The following is a 17,937-nucleotide window of genomic DNA, read 5'->3' on the forward strand; positions in this document are numbered from 1 at the left end:
TGGGTAAACAATCGTCTCAAAAGCTGTTAAGTACAAAAACAGCTTATATAACGACTATGCAAGTAAAAAAAATCTTAAACATGATCTGTCTACATAAAGCAGAGTAATGCAGCAAAAAATATTTTGAAAATTTTAGTTAACACTAGTACTAGGCAAATAAACTAAGGGAAGTACAAGATAGTAACTCCTGTATATGAAATATTTTAAACACTCATTTAAACTAAGAACCATATAGATACATATCTGATTGCATAATGCAAGACAAATAATTTAGTAATTTCTTTAGCAGCTCTGTGAAAGCTATACCTGAATGTTTCCCCAATAAGGTTAGCTTATGCACAGGATTTATATTGTCAGTCCGTACTGAGGCAGAGATGCATCTATAATGGCTAAAATCAGCTTCTGCCCATTAAAACTAGGGTTAGATTGTCATGTCTGGCTGATCATAGATTTCTTCAGTTCATCTGTTAAAGAAAATACTTTGCCATGTAGTTGGAAAAATTTCTTCCGTGGGGGCCCACTTTTATCAGAAGTGGTTAAAGGTAGCAAAACATACCATCCCATAGGCATTTATCTTTTTCTCCCAAGTATTTGAGATCCATGTAGCAGATCACCTTTGGGAAAAATCAGAGATGCAAAGCATGTAGTGGTTCTGCTAAGCTGTGGCTTTTGCAGGGGAAGTGTTTGTATTTACTTATTTAGTTAGTTAATTAATTTGTTGATTGGGTAAATACACAGGTTCAAAGACTCTCTTTGTTCATGAACTATATCTAGTTGGCAGTTACAGGCACATAGGAAATTCATGTTTATATACAGTAATATTAATACAGCAATTCTGTATTGGGGCTCAGAATTACAATTAGAATGATTTCTGATATAGATGGAATCTGTTAAATATTCAAAGTATTGATTCTTGCATTGGTAGACTACTAAGAGTAATCGGCCGAAGTCATTGATTCGCCTTAGTCTACAGAAAACACTTGCCCTGTTTTTATCCAGGATTTAGAAAGCACTTAACCTTGCAACTGTGAGGCATTCTTTAATCCCCCCTTAAAATCAGTTTATTCAATAGTAGCTCTATTTGTTCATGCAAGGTTACTAGGCTAATGGCCCTACGACCCTTACAAGCCTAGCCAAGTTCAGCCCTTGTTCCCTTAAGGGTCTAGAGATACGGTCTATGTTATAAGCAGATCTAAGTCAGCACTGACTGCCCCTAACCAAACGGGACACAAGTGAAATCCCTGGGGTGAATTTGCAGTTTCCCAGACAATCGTCCAAGTTACATTTAAAAAGGGTTATCGAGGAGCTCTGTTTAACCTGTATTTGGAAGTTTATTCCAGAGGAGAGGCAAACTCTGGGAGAGATCTGCCTCTTCAGCAAGTCCTGTTGATGTCGCATGCTAGGTTAAAGTCCCTAGAGTGATGGAATTGTGTACTATTTGACTTACAAATGTGTAGCTTTTCCATTAAGGCAGGATGAGAGGTGGTTCTGTATGCAAGGCAAAGGGTCACCTCTGAGTAGTCTATATGATGCAGAGTATAGTGACAGTGATTTCAGTCTGTCCACATAAGACATGTGCTGAAGACCCTGAATTTTATTTGTGAGGAATCTTTGTGGCAATGTAATATGCCCAAGTTGCTGCTACAATTTTTGACAAAGTTTCTTCTCCAGAGACTAGTGTTCCATTGTTACAGCTATTCTGACATGAAGACATGACTAGAAAGTGTACACAGTGCTCACAATAATTCTGAAACAAGTTTAACGCTATTTATTCACTTTCCAAAGGCTTTTGACAGTATAGGCCATCAGCGTCTTGTCTACTTATTTGAAGCTCTGAGGTTAATAGCAAAGTTGCAAAGCTGATTTGGTCTTGTAGAACTAGTGGACATACTGAAGCCAATGTTGGGAAGGCTGCCACTTTTCTATTAATACAGACTTGTGGAATTTGCCTCAGATTTGTTACTGTTTACTGCCTTTATTAACATTTTGAGCAGCATAAATCTTTCATAGGAGATTGTTATGTATGCGATTAACATATGTTCTGTTCATGACAATCCCATATTTAGATATGCTAAGTAGCAAAATTGGGCATATATGCTCACATTTGTGTATTAATAAATCTAGAACATAAATGTGTTTCTGATTTCTGTTCCTAAGACTGGATTTTTGTTACTGAAAGTATTCCAACTCTCTGGAATTAGTATTCTTAGTGTCTGTATTTTGATGATCAATTTGTTTTTAACTTGCATATTAATAAAAGTTGCAAATCAGTATATTAGAGACTAGCCACTTTTTATGCAGTAAATAGGTATGTTACATCTGATAGGATGCAATTTGGTAAACTGTCTTCTGAATAATTGATAACTATTTATTAGTATTTTGGAAATATAAGAGAAATTTTCATTAAGTTATTGCCTTTTTTTCTTTGTTTCACTGTGCAACAGACTCATCTCCCTCCTTAATATAATTGTTTAGCATTCAGATATACAATACACAAGTGTGCTATCCCCGCGGTGGTGGTGCTGCGGTAGCATTGTCACCTCACAGTAAGATGCTGTCCGGTTCGATTCTCAGCTAGAGCGTCTTCTGCGTGGAGACATACGTGAATGGGCGTACCTTCGTTGAAGGTTGTGTGTCAGGCCTGGCAAGCCGGTACGTAAAAATCAACTGCCAATCATTAGCAGACCGGAGTTCCGCTGTGGCAACCCCTAACCGGGAAAAGCCGAAAGACACAAACATATACAAGTGTGCTGTGTGTGAATAGATGAATCAAAATAGTCTTAGACCTTGATTTACATTATAAGTCATTTTCAATCAAAATTACTTCCTTCTTTTTTGACAAATTTCTTTTTTTTTCTATGTGTAACAAAAGCAACTGGTCCACCAGGTATCCGAAATGATACAAGGAAAACTTGTACTAGTTTACCAAGGATAAATAAGCATAATGTGAGAGTATTTAAAACAGATAGTAATCACTTCTTCCAGCATGGTAATCCAACATATCACAGAAAATCCAGATCCAAGTTAGGTTATGATAATTTGATGTAAACTTCTCCACAATGCTTCACACTCAGTATTTTTTATTGAACTTGAGACTGCATGTTATAAATACAGTACTTCTCACTTAGGAAGAAAGGTTTGCTGAGGAAATCTCTTGCAGATTAGCCCATAGTGGTAGTCCATATGACTTTACTAAAACAGATGGTCTTGAAACTAGTAAGGTGTTGTCTTTACTGCTAAAGTTCAAACCAAACTTTAAGATGCACTGATGCCAGGACACATGATGTGCTATAAAATTGAAGTTAATGTTTGTCAGTAATTCAAGACTGTAGTTCCCTCAGTAGGGACAGTGACAAACTGTACACAGAATACCTGCCTTTCAGTTACTTGTCCAGGTAATAATGGCTTTTGGTATGCATTAAGTGAGATTTAAAATAAATCATACATTTTGTATAAGAAAGCAGCTTTAAAACTTACTTTGTCATTATTTAGTGAAGAATCTTGACAAGGCCAAAAAGATCGGTACAAAGCCTGAATTTTAAATGTTAAATCGAATATTAGTTTCAATGGAAAAGCAAATGGTTTGGGAGATAAAAATTACTCTTTCAAAAGTAATAAAAGAGCAAACTTTTTACTAGCAAGCTGCAGATGACTAACAATAGGGAGTGGGAAGCACTGAGCAGCCTTTTTGTCCGAATTGGTGAAGTTTCAGTCAGAAACTAGTAGTCCATTGGTCGTTTTGGGCCAATTCCTAGCTCCTTTCAGCCCCCTGCTATAAAACACGCTAAACACGCGTTTTCCAGCTTGTACCAACTCAGCACAGATCCTCGTGGTGGCCTGCAGAGTGATCCAAGCAGCAGAGAGCTAAAAGAGTGACTTTCTACCAGATATAAGTATTTTTTGTGGCTTTCCCACTGTTATTAAGCTAGCGACTGCATTTCGCCTGTTTTACTGCTACTTTAAGTGATTTCTGCATTTTACACTGTTTATTGCACTTTAAGTTACTAATTGTTGCAAATTGTTTCTGTAGGCTACACACTAAAGTGCTAGCCGATTTACAGCATTTATAGCATTTACTGTCTGTTTTTTTCCTTATCTCTGTAATAAAACAAAAAATCTCTTGTTTTCCCTCCTTACTGAACTAGAGTAGTCCAGTTTCAGAGTTGCTGATCCCTGGGCTTTGTTTTTAGTTCCTGTTACTGATCCATTGCCTTATTAGGAAGGAGGGAAGTTTCTTTGCTTACCAGTGGGAGTGGGAAGCACTGAGGCCTTTTGTCCGATTTGGTGAAGTTTCAGCCAGAAACTAGTAGTCCATTGGTCGTTTTGGGCCAATTCCTAGCTCCCTTCAGCCCCCTGCTATAAAACACGCTAAACGCGCGGAGTTGCCACTGTTGCACACAAGAGCAGTGGCGGTTAAACAAGGTTAAACTATTCGGGCCATCTAAATTCCACTCTTCAAATTTTCCCTTAGAACTACCTTCCTCGAGCTGTACTGCTGATCTAACCAGCATATCCTATAACTGAAAAGTTCATCTCTACTTGATTCCCAAGTAGACTATTCTCTATCTGTAAAGCCTAGCACTTACTCCTACAGTACTTGCACCTTGATAAAGCACTCTTATTATACATAGTACCCCACCAGCCTAAAACCCACTTCCCCCGGAGTCCTTTGATAGTCTCTTTATCTACTACTTCTAGTATGTTGAGGGATCAGTTGCTAGTGTCCTCTCCAGCTCAACTGGTGAACCTGGGAATATTGAGGCAATGTTACAATTGCCTCATGTACACAGACAATCCTCTCCTTCTCCCACAAAACACAAATACATGCGAGAGATGCAACTATACGGCCAAACTGGAGGCTGAGCTCTCTCATCATAGGACTTTCAAGACCAGACAGGAGGAGAAGGTAGCCACACACAATACATGCCCAGTCACACATGGTACCATCACAACTTCAAATCATACACATACTCACACAAAGACATACTCGGAGGCTCTGATCAAAAATTTACCAAAACAGCAGGGGCCACCAAAGCAGACACCCAAACAACTACCACCTCACGACCCAACACATGCAACACATAGACCACACAGTCAGAGTGTCAAACAGTCACAGCCCTTAAGGCCAAACAAAATGCCAGACACACTTGTCATTGGTGATTCCATAGTCAGACACACTGACATCCCAATCACCAGACTGAGTAAGGAGAAGGTCACAGTAAGCTGCCTGTCGGGCGTTAGAATCCACCACATAACGCAAGCACTCAGGTCTCTCAACAGCAGGTACAAGTACGACTCAGTCATTGTCCACGCTGGTGTCAACGACCTGAGACGTACCTCCTTGGACTACATGAAAAGGGACATCGAGGAGCTCTCTGATTATGTAGCCCAGGCAGGTATGACCCTGACCTTGAGCAGTATCCTACCTTCACCTAGAATGATGCCACAATACAGTGATAAGATGATCAGCTTTAATAATTGGCTTAAATTCTGGTGTCATTCAAAGGGGATCCAATGTCTGTCTGCCTGGGATGACATGCTGGACAAACCACGCTGCTTCGCAAGGGACGGCTTGCACTTGTCACCCTGGGCTTCGGATATTGGCAAAGGCTCTTGCCACCCCATAGTGCCTTTTTAGGCAAGGCTCAATTCTAAACCTACCACCCTAGAACACCAAAAGGAAAAAACTAAGGGTAATGCTGCTCAATGCCAGAAGTCTCACTCTCAAGATGCACGCACTCGAGGCCCTTCTCAATATGGAGAACATCGATGTCTGTGCTGTGACAGAAACCTGGTTCAAGGCTCCTGAGAGCACCCCAGCACTAACAGGTTTCACCTCATATCATGCGTTCGCCCCAAAATCCGGACAACACCAAGAAAGGAGGGGTGTCCATATTCATAAAGGACACCCACACCTCAAGGTTGGTGGCAACGCACGATGCATCGGAGACCATCCAGGTGCAATTAACCATAGGCAAGACTGCTCTGCAATTTGTAGCATGTTACAGGCCACCCTCTCAAACTCAGGAACCTCACATGGCCTTCCTGAAAACATTGGAGGATAAATGTATCTCCAAACACCAGCATACTAGGTGACTTCAACTACCCTAATATAGACTGGGAACACTACTCAAGCCCGAACACTCTAACCCAAAGATTCCTGGAGTTCATAAACTCAAATGCCATGGAACAACTAGTCACCATCCCCACAAGAGGAGAAAACATACTTGATCTCATCATCACGAACATGGGATCAAAATGTTCAACACCGAAGTATACCCCTCACTGGTGAGATCAGATCATAAACTAATCTCGCTGGAGGTCCTCATCCGCCCCACCTGAAACAAAAAAGACCACAGTGAAAAACTTCTCAAAAGCCGATTTCACACTTCTAAAAACTAGTGTGGTCTCCTTTAAGGCCCCTGAGCCAGTGGTAAACATTACTCAAACCGCTGAATCACTTACAAATGCCTTCTACCAGCACCTACAGGACTGCATGGATCAGGCAATCCCAAACAAAACTAAGACTCTCTGTACCAAAGGCAAGCATCCAGTTTGGTGGACCCCAGACATAAACAAGCTCTACAACAAAAGGAGGAAGCTACTACAAGATGGAGCAAAATCCTTGAAAGGTAAGACACCTTTGATCATTATAAGTAAAAAACTAAGAGCTCTCATAAAATCATCCAAGGCAAATTTTGAGAGAAAAATCGCCAAGGACTCTAAAGACATTCATAAGGCCTTCTTTAGCTATGTTAGAAACCTAGGAGGAAACTCCCAGATATGCTCAGAATTAGTTCAAAATGATGTGAAAATTACTGAACCTACACACATTGCTAACATACTGGCTGACAGGTTCAGTGCAAACTTCTCCCTCCCCCCCAAAAGGAGAGATATCCATTCCAGAGGATTGTAGCCCCCCAAACATCTCCAACGCCCAGGTGAGAACTGCCCTCACTAAGGCAAAAAACACAGCATCCATGGGACCGGATGGTGTCCCTGGCTGTGTGCTTCATGAACTCAACGAGGAATTAAACCCACAGTTAGGACAGCTGTTTAATCTTAGCCTCACCTCAGGATACGTACCCAAGGAGTGGCGCACGGCGACTGTGGTCCCACTTCATAAGGGCGGTGCCTCCACAGACCCTGGAAATTACCGCCCATTAGCTTGACGAGCCTTATCTGCAAAGCCATGGAGAGGATCATAATGGAACTCATAAATAAAGACATAGGGAACTTGCAGACTTTGGATCCAACCCAGTTTGGCTTTGTCAAAGGCAGATCCTGCCTCTTAAACTTGGTTGACTTTTTCGAGACAGTCACCAAGGCCATTGATGAGGGAAAGGCAGTCCATACAGCCTACCTCGACCTGGCAAAGGCCTTGACACAATACCCCACTCAGGTATCATCGAAAAACTCATCAGCTTGAATGTAAACCCATACATCACAAGATGGGTTGCAAACTGGCTAAGTGACAGAACCCACAGGGTCAGAGTTGCTGGAGCCATGTCAGACTCAAAGCCTGTCACAAGTGGTGTCCCACAGGGCTCAGTCCTGGTTCCACTCTTGTTCGGCATCTACTTTTCTGAAGTACAAGCAAACACAGGAGGGTTATGGCTGACAAAGTTTGCAGATGACTGCAAACTGGGCGCTATAGTCGAAAACACATCTGACACAGATATCCTCCAGAAGGGCCTCACAGAAACGGATAACTGGTGCCAGAGCCATGGCCTGAAGTTAAACGCCAAAAAATGCATAGTCATACCCTTCGGGAAAAACAAGGTTACCCTTAGCTTAGCTACCATATAGGTGGCAATCCACTGAGCACAGAAAAAGTAATCGGGGATCTGGGGACCCAAGTTGACAGTAGCCTTTCGTTTGACACTCATGTTGCTAAAGTAGTTAGGAAAACCTTCTATATCGCCCACCTGATCATGAAGGGATTCACATCTAGATCAAGGGAGGTCATCGTCCCCCTGTACTCATCACTCATTAGACCTATGATTGAGTACAATGCCCCGTTTGGAATGTATCTGACCAGACACCTGCTGCAGCTTGAAAGGCCCCAAAAGTTCCTCACCAAAAGGATAAAGGGTCTCAAAAATATGTCTTATGCTGCCCGACTGAAAGAACTCCAGCTCTATTCAGTCTCATACCGCTTGCTCAGAGGTGACCTGTGCCTGACATATAAGGCCATGTCAAACCCAGATTTGATGAATATGCTTCACCTCAAAAAGTCTAGATCCCTCAGAACCACAAGGGCGGGAGACTTAAACCTTGACACGGTTATAAATAGAACGTGCTGGAGGGACAGATTCATCACCCAGAGACTCCCTATGCTGTGGAACAAAATCCTGGTACATGTGAGGCAGAGCACCTCGCTGGCCTTGTTCAAGAGGAATCTTGACCAATGGATGGGAGATCGCAGATATACCCCAGGGATTACTTCAGTGTCACTGCTTGACAGAGGCACAGAAAAATGATAGGCATAGTTTTTATTCAAACTAAAGGGGTGGCGAAAGCCACATAACTATGGGCTAGGCTTATAAATGCCCTTGGGCAGATAGCCTAGTATGAACCTATGAATAAACAAAGCTTTTAAAGCTGTCCTTATTTACATTATCAATATACCTTTTTAGGATGAGGTAAAATTCACACATTTCAGATGGTGACATAACGTTCCTGTCAAAGAAGTGAAATACTAAGAGGTAAGTCATAAGCTGATATTGCAGAATCATCTACAGAAATATAAGTATTGTTCGATATTTGTTGGGTGAAAGAGGAAATTTATGTTCACAAAACAAACTTTTGAAAAGCTGTAGTTAAGTGTATCTACTTGGAGGCCAGGCATGAATAATAGTGTTAAAATATAATAGAAATAATTTGAGGATCTTGAAATCTAAGATTTTTGAGTTAAATCATGTTGAATTACTGACTGAGTTTGTATCATGTTGAGTTAATGACCACATTTTGTAAATATCTATGTGATAAGACCATTTTGAGAAAATTTAATTCCCAAATTTTAAATTTCTGCTTTATTTCTTAATAAAAAGTATATAATAACACAGTTACCTAATTTCCCCATGGGAAATGTCTGAGGTTAAAAGGTAATGTGCTGTTTATCATGCAGTTGTATTATCAAACATACGTAAATAAAAAAAAAAATGTAAATCCTTTTTCAGTCATTCTTACTCTCATCATCACAACAATAATTACCATTATTTTGCTTTCACATTCCAAGGGAAATAATCTTCTGAGTGAGTGCAAAAAGCATAGACATTAAACACTTTCAAGTTATGTATGTGTGTGTGTATATTTATATGTGTGTGCAAGCGTGTAGATATATACATATATATATATATATATATATATATATATATATATATATATACACGTGTAATATATATATATATATATGTATACACACACACACACACACAGATACATGTATATATATTACATAGAGAATTGTGATTAGGTCTCCAACCATAACCAGCTTATTTTCTGTTTGAGATGTGGATGCCAAGAAATTCAACTTGAGTGAAGCTTGAAAGTTGAATCTAGGCATCCATGTCAAGGACACATAATGGGTTATGATCATAATTCTTTGTACTGCATGGTGCTATATCTGTCCCTTTTACTGCTAGTTACAGGGGAAAAATGCATCATAAAAAATAAGCACTAAGTGTTTTGTCTGCTTTTAAAGTCATAAGGCACTTGCAGAGTGCTGTCAGAAAGGCAGTGTAACACATTATCTCATCTTATGAAAAATCACGGACAGATAGCGGGCACAGACAGCAGACAAAAAGAAATCTATTTTTAATTGTGCCACTGTCATTTGCTGGCCAGTACTGGCAGGTTTAACTGCCTAGAGTGGTACCAGATCTTGACAGCTGAACTATAGAAGTGCTTAACTGGTATGTCTTTGATTGATATTGAATTCTAATCACCATGCACTGTATATGTTTAAAATTACTTTCTTAAGGCATACTTCGTGCATTAAAAGAAAACGTTTTTTAAAACATATGCTATAAAAGTTCTATTCTAAAACTTTCTTTTAATAGTCTTCCTACGACTCTAATAGCATTTTGTGTGGATTTATAGTCGTTGGGTGCTACGTTCCATCCTTTTTGTGATATGCTATAAAAGTAACTATATATACAGGTGTTTTTTGTGATTTTGATTTCAAACACAAAGGTAAATTCTAAATAACAGAAAACTTATCTGTTTGTATTAATGAGCACATTTTTAAAGTAGCATTATGACAGTGGGTAGATATTTGCGTATGGTTAATATTATATAACAATACAATATGTAAATATTCAGTTTTCTTAACAATGATTGACGTGACCTTGCATATAAACTGCAGTGACACATATGTATAGAGGATGACATAAGGAAGAAGTCCGTGATATAACACTTTCCTTCTTTTTAAGTACCTTTCCCAGCAATCCATACAAAAAGTAAAGTTTACATGAAAAAGGGCGATCAATAAGGATTCATCAAACAATGTTTTCAACTCTGTAACTAAAACCATGTCAGCACCATATAAAATTGCTAGCCTTCGTTGTACATAACTGGTTAGAAAGAACTTCAAATGATAACTGAGCTTCTGAAGCCAAAGTTGTGTGTGTGTGTGTGTGTGTGTGTGTGTATATATATATATATATATATATATATATATATATATGTATCTGTATGTGTGTGTATGGATCTACTTCACATAACCAAAATCTCAGTAGAAAGACTTTCATAAGACTGAGACCATAACACCGATATCCCACAAACCCAAAACTTCACATACCTGACATACACAACACTGAAATAACGAAATCCCGACTCCCCCCTCCCCCGTTCAATGAAATAATGACAGAAAAAACTAACACCATTGCAACAGCGCAGTAAAACAGTCCAACCCAAGCTACGTATTTGACCTCACCTGCACCCTGCCCACCAACCAATGCATGCAAAGCCAAAGCAAATTCCACTGAATATTCATGATGGTGTCTATAGCACTGACATGAATATTCATAACAAATGCTGAAATAACACAAAAACAACTAACATTTTTCAGGGGGAGTACACCCCTTGCACCCCCAAACCCCCTACAAAATAAATATACCAACTCCAGTATCACACTACAGTGTGGAAATGAGCAGATTTCATGTTCTGCTCAGCTTGGACTGCCAACATTTCAAATGTTCAGCCTTTTTGAATGTCTGTATTGTGAAGTTTCACTCGTGTGAAACTTCGAGTTTCTGATCTCTGTCTTATGAAAGTTGGTCTACTGAGATTTTGGTTATGTCAGTAGATATATATAGATGGATATATAGATATAGATATATTATATATGTACTTTTAAAGCAAAGTTTCAAAACTTTGAACTTCAAACAGCCAAGACCAAAAGATCAAAACTTTGAAACTCGAAAATAAAATAAAAAAAAAAAAATAATAAAAATATTTTTTTTACATTTTACAGGGGGACATGCTCCCCTGCACCCCTCACACTCACTGCTAAATAAATATACCATCTCCGAGATCGCAGTACAGTGAAGAAAATGGTAACTATCCCATTTTGTGCTGTACGGTGATCTCCATTCAAAACGTTCGAAGTTTCAAAACTTTGATCTTCTGGTCTTGGCCATTTGAAGTTCAACGTTTTGAAACTTCAAGTTTCTGAAGGGGATCCATAAATATATATATATATATATATATATATATATATGTACACACATTTTGTGTGTGTGTGTGTGTATATATATATATATATATATATATATATATATATATATATAGTGGATAAGTGGATATAAAAAGTGTATACATCCCTGTTAAAATGCCAGGTTTTTGTGATATAAAAAAATGTGACCACAATAAATCATTTAATAAAGTTTCTCGCCTTTAATGTGACCTGTAACCTGTACAGTTAAATTTGTTGAAGCACCTTTTGATTTAATTACAGCATTCAGTGCTCTTGGGTACACACTTGCCATCAATTAAAGAGACTCTGATTAACCCCAAATAGAGTTCAGCTGTTCTAGTAGGATTTTCCTGACATTTACTCAGTTGCCTGCTACAACAAAAACCATGGTTCACAGAGAGCTTACAAAAGGATCGCATTCATGAAAGGTATCAGTCAGGAGAAGGGTACAAAAAAATTTCCACAGCATTCGATATACTATGGAACACAGTGAAGACAGTCATCAAAAAGTGGAGAAAATGTGGGACAACAGTGACGTTGCAAAGAACTGGACGTCCCTCCAAAATTGATGAAAAGACGAGATGAAAACTGGTCAGGGAGGCTGCCAAGAGACCTTCAGAAACACTGAAGGAGCTGCAGGAATTTCTGGCAAGTACTGGTTGTGTACTACATGAGATAACAATCTCCCGTGTTCTCCATATGTCTGGACTGTGTGGTATGATTGTAAGATGGAAGCCTTTTCTTACATAGAAAAACATCCAGACCTGGCTAAAATTTGCAAAACAATACATTGTGTCCCAAAAGCATGTGGGAAAATGTGTTATGGTCTGATGAGACCAAGATTGAACTTTTTGGCCACAATTCTAAAAGCTTTGTTTGGTGCAAAAACAACACTCCGCATCACCAAATGAACACCATCCCCACGGTGAGGCATGGTGGTGGCAGTATCATGCTATGGGGTTGCTTTTCTTCAACTGGAATTGGGGCTTTAGTCAAGGTGGAGGAATTATGAACAGTTCCAAATACCAGTCACTTTTGGCCCAAAACCTTCAGGCATCTGCTAGAAAGCTGAAAATGAAGAGGAATTTCACCTTTCAGCATGATAACCCAAAGCATACATCCAAATCAACAAAAGAATGGATTCACCAAAAGAAAATTAAAGTTTTGGAATGGCCCAGCCAGAGCCCAGACCTAAATCCAATTGAAAATCTGTGAAGTGACCTGAAGAGGGCTGTGCACAAGAGATGTCCTTCCAATCTGACAGATTTGGAGCGCTTTTTCAAGGAGGTGTGGGCAAATATTGCCAAGTCAAGATGTGGCATGCTGATACACTCCTACCCAAGAAGACTAAATGCTGTAATTAAATCAAAAGGTGTTTCAACAAAGTATTAAGTTTAAGGGTGTGCACACTTATGCAACCAGCTTATTGTACGTTTTTATTTTTTTTTTATATTTTTCCCCTAACAGATTTGTTTGTTTTTCAATTGAATTGTGTACAGGTTATAGGTCACATTAAAGGTCGGAAAAGTTTTGAAATGATTTTATTGTGGTCTCGTTTTTTTTATATCACAAAAACTTGGCATGTTAACAGGGGGTGTGTACACTTTTTATATCCACTAAAATATATATATATATATATATATATATATATATATATATATATATATATATATATATATATATATATATGTATATATATATATATATATATATGTATATATATATATATATATATATATATATATATATATATATATATATATATATATATATATATATATATATATATATATATATATATATATATATATATATGTGTATATATATATATATGTGTATATATATATATATATGTGTGTATATATATATATATATATATATATATATATATATATACATGTATATATATATATATATATATATATATATATATACATGTATATATATATATATATATATATATGTACATGTATATATAAATATATATATATATATATATATATATATATCTATGTATATATGGATTCACTTCAAATCGAGTTGCTGAAATCTGGAAATGCATATGGTCAAGACCGACCCACAGTGGTGGTGCTGCGGTAGCATTGTCGCCTCACAGTAAGACACTGTCCAGTTCGATTCTCAGCTAGAGCGTCTTCTGCATGGAGACATGTGTGAATGGGTGTACCTTCATTGAAGGTTGTGCGTCAGGGCTGGTAACTTGGCACGTAAAAATCAACTACCAATCATTAGCGGACCGGAGCTCCACTGTGGTGACCCCTAACCAGGAAAAGCTGAAAGACACAACAACAACATATGGTCGAGACCATATGATTGAGTTTCAAAAACTCAAACATAAGAAGTAAACGCATACAAAAACAATAACATATTTACAAACGTTTTTGCAGGGGGGCAAGCCCCCCTGCACCCCCCACCCACCCCTACTTAAATATACTAACTCTGAGATTGCGCTACATTGGGGAAAAGGGAAATCTCCCACTCCGTGCTTCTACAGACAGTACGGAACTGGAGATGTCCTTGTTACCCACTGTAGCACAGTGTCGGAGTTTGTATATTTAAGTAGCAGGGATGCTTTGCCCCCCTGCAAAATCTCTTAGTTAAGGTACTTCCACAATGTTTTTAACCCCCATTTCAGATTTTCGAGTTTCTGAAACTCGATCATACGGTCTCGACCATATGCATTTTGAGATTTCAGCAACTCGATCATCTAAAGTGCACATATATATATATATATATATATATATATATATATAAATGTATGTATATAAATGTATGTATATAGTTATATATATATATATAAATGTGTGTGTATGCGTATATATATATATATATATATATATACGCACACACACACACAAACGTGTGTCTTATTTAGCTCTACTGTTAGGGAAAGGGTGTAGAGTACCCTAATGTTTGGGTAGTGTTGGGGTTATGGTTATCACATAAGTAAGGTGGGTGACACCCCTACACATTAGTGTACTAAACACTGTTTTCTTAACAGTACCACTATGACAACAGATTTATCCATGAGTTAGTGGTTATTTTTTTAGCTGATCAGAAAAGAAAACAGTTTTCCTTTTCTGACTGGTTTAGTGATTTGTGGAAATAATGTTTCACCCGCTTGTTTTTATTTTTTAAGATTAATTATGTCTCCTGAATCTGATAGCACAACAAACAGTAATATAATCTTACCGACTTACCCAATGAAATTTAAAATTTGATTTGTAATTATAAGTAATAGGCAATCTTCAAACGTATCATGCATCTCTTCTTAGTAATACTTGACAGAATGTTTGCCATCCACTAGGATAATTTGTCAAATATGGACAGTAACTTTTTCACAGCAGTGTTTAAAGCTAAGATAGAAGAGTAATATTGGCATAAACTGTAGACATTGATTTCAGTTTTAAGTAGATCGATGTATTTATAATAACAAGAACGATAAAGGGAAAAGAAAGGAACACGAAGGTACCCCTTACACATTTAAACAAAATCTGACATTGCAGACCTTGTCTTTGTACAGCAAAATTAAAGATATTAATATTTTTATTTCATATAATTTCATTTTATTTAAAAGTTATTTACTAGGGTATAAATAACACGTGATCACAAGTGACCAATTTCTGTCTCCGCTTGGGAATACAAATAAAAAAATTAGGATTGCATTTTGTGGGAGAATACAAACATAATGAAAACCACCTCTGTGAAATACCATTAACAGCTAACGAAATTTAAAGCGTATCTACTTTCGTAGTTTACATTGTTTGTAGTAAATCACGACAGATACCATGTAGAAAAAGAGATGTCTGTGTGATAATTACAGCTATGTGTTGCTTAATTGAGAAGGATAGGATAGTACAGTGAAGAATGTGTGAGTAGTTGGAAGGAGAAGTAACGTGAAGCAAAAGATGGTCAGTGAGACGTGTGTTGGTGTAATAGGACCTGCAATGTGAGGGGCAGTAAAAATGCTTACTAGTAAGAGAAAGAGTGTGTGATTAACTCAGTTTTTTTTTAAATATACCTTGTCCAGAATGGACTCCATTCCTAAGTAAGGGCATAAATAAAGTTCCTGAAATCAGTTTTGCTTCAGTCTTTCATGTCTGATAAGAGCGCTCCTCAGCGGATGCAATGTACCTGGGATTGCCTCTTTTTGCAGTTCGTAAGGAATTACTTGCCTTTTCCTGTATGCAACTGATTGCCCTAAACCTGCCACATATATTGTATCATTTCATTGGTCTTGTTACAAATAGTATAAGGGATACAGAAGAGGTTAGAATGTTAAACTGAGTCACTTTGCAGTCATTTGCTTGTACGTTTCAAATAAATGACAGCTGATCCTAATATATATGAACCTTTTCCAGCTTTTACTGAACATAGTTAAGGTTTAAATGAGTTAGGATTGTTGGTGTGCTTTGGATGTTTTTTGTTAAAATGTGTCTAACTGTAGGTTTAAGAACTTCAAATTCCAGCTGTTTACTGTACTCTGGCCATTCACAGGGACCAAAGAGTTAACGTCTTTCTTTTCAGTAGGGCTTTAGCTTATGGCATTGCCTCCAGCTTCAGTAATAGTCCAGGGGCAGGTCTCATCTTAGCTTGTGCAGATTCTCTGTATTTCTGTCCTTCTCTTTTACTGAAATTCCTTACACAGTAATTAAAAGTGCTGGAGGCCAGCATGAGGTCAGATAGCCTTCATCACTGAAAACAGGGATTGTTTGCCATGCACAACACTCCCTTTTTCCTTGTGGTGAACAGAAGTTTTGCTTAAAGCTTGTGATTTGTCCTTTTATTACAAGTTATGCAGCAAGTAAGTCATTGTGGAATCAGTGAGCAGATAATTAAGTCCAGTTCCGTCTTTTTTGTGTATGTGTGCGCGCGCCTTTGAAACTTTACTGTAGTTGTTGGAGCCAGCATATGTGGATTTTAAGGGAAAACAGAAGAGGAGACATCTTGCATGTGGGAGAATAAAAACAGCTGCAATTTCTTAGCCAAGTGCTGTTTCTGGGATTTTGGATAATAAAACTGTCAGGACTACCTGGAACGAGGGACTGCCTGAGAGATCATACTTAACTTAGCCTTAGGCCTGCTTAATGCCGAAACAGGTAAGGGTGAACGTCAAGGATGCAGAGCTATATATAAGTAGCATAACTGGACATGTCACTAAAAATTCCTAGGTTTTCAGTTTACTTTCTGTTGAGCAAATCTGTATTTCTATGAGTAAATGTTCGGCTGGTATGTGAAATAGAAATTGTCTGTGTTTCTTAGTATATTCCATCTGTTTCTAATTATAGGCTAAGTAAAATGAACTGTGATGTTAAATCAAGTATTCTTTTAATACAGTAGGAGGAGGTCATTACAAACAAGTATATATAATTATGTCTGTAAGTGTATGGAATGCTTGTTTTTAATAGGATAGTACTCGAAGTTTAATGAGAGATGAATTTAAACACTCAAGGAACACTTGATTCGGTCTTGTAAAGCAATGTAAATCATAGGGATATGTTCAGTGGCATTTTGGGGTTAACCAGATATTTTGAACATAATGAGTTTTTTCCTAAAACATACACACTGAACTGGAGTAGACTTCACTGATGTGGCACGGTTTTCACTGAATGTTTTGACTTTTGTGATGAACATGACAGATTTTGTAATGTTAGAGTTGTTTACAGTTAATAGAAGCTACTTCTATTACCAGTACATGGGAAAAATCACACATTGATCATGAAGTCATGGAGTTACAGTATGAAGTTCTGTTTTCTTATCACTTTAATTTTGTAATTAAGTTTCATAATAAGTTACTGCATTCCAGAAGAGGTCTAACATATTCTTGCTGTATGTAAATATTAAAAGAGGAGTGAGTGAATACAAGGCCTAAATGGCAAGCAATGCAAATGAAGGCACTGTAGCTTAACAAATACAGCAGTGTGTGATAAAATGAATCATTATCCGTCTCATTGAAATTCAGAGACATTACAGTAGAGTGAGGCTTACATTAAATTAACTTTTCTGTTAAGCCGTTAACAGCCATACATTTGTAATGTATGTTTCCTTTGTTGTTGTTATCTACTGAACAGGAAAATACTGTAAATTGGAGAGAGTCAAGTTAACAGTTTATTCTTTTTTGTCCCTGAAATGTTGGTACAGTTCGTTTGGTTGTTGTTCTGTGTTTTCTTGGTTACTTTTGAAGTTCTGTTTAAAACCAAACAAACTTATGAAACTGG

The 17,937-nt window shown here is 37.7% G+C and overlaps 1 protein-coding gene across 7 annotated transcripts in view; it reads left to right on the top strand.

The window, feature by feature from the left end:
- Positions 1-17,937, top strand: part of SASH1 (SAM and SH3 domain containing 1) — a 1,700,050-nt gene that overhangs the window by 1,247,729 nt on the left and 434,384 nt on the right. Inside the window, exon 1 of one of the 7 annotated variants that reach the window (XM_044068925.1) lies at positions 16,526-16,818. The exons of the other annotated variants lie outside the window; for them this stretch is intronic. Within the exon in view, the coding sequence (XP_043924860.1) occupies positions 16,807-16,818 (12 nt within the window). The 5' untranslated portion in view covers positions 16,526-16,806. Of the gene's footprint in view, positions 1-16,525; positions 16,819-17,937 lie in introns of those variants that run through there. 7 annotated transcript variants of the gene reach the window in all.

Source organism: Protopterus annectens, chromosome 1.part0 (genome assembly GCF_019279795.1).
Source record: "Protopterus annectens isolate FY-2018-M chromosome 1.part0, PAN1.0, whole genome shotgun sequence".
NCBI lineage: Eukaryota > Metazoa > Chordata > Ceratodontiformes > Protopteridae > Protopterus > Protopterus annectens.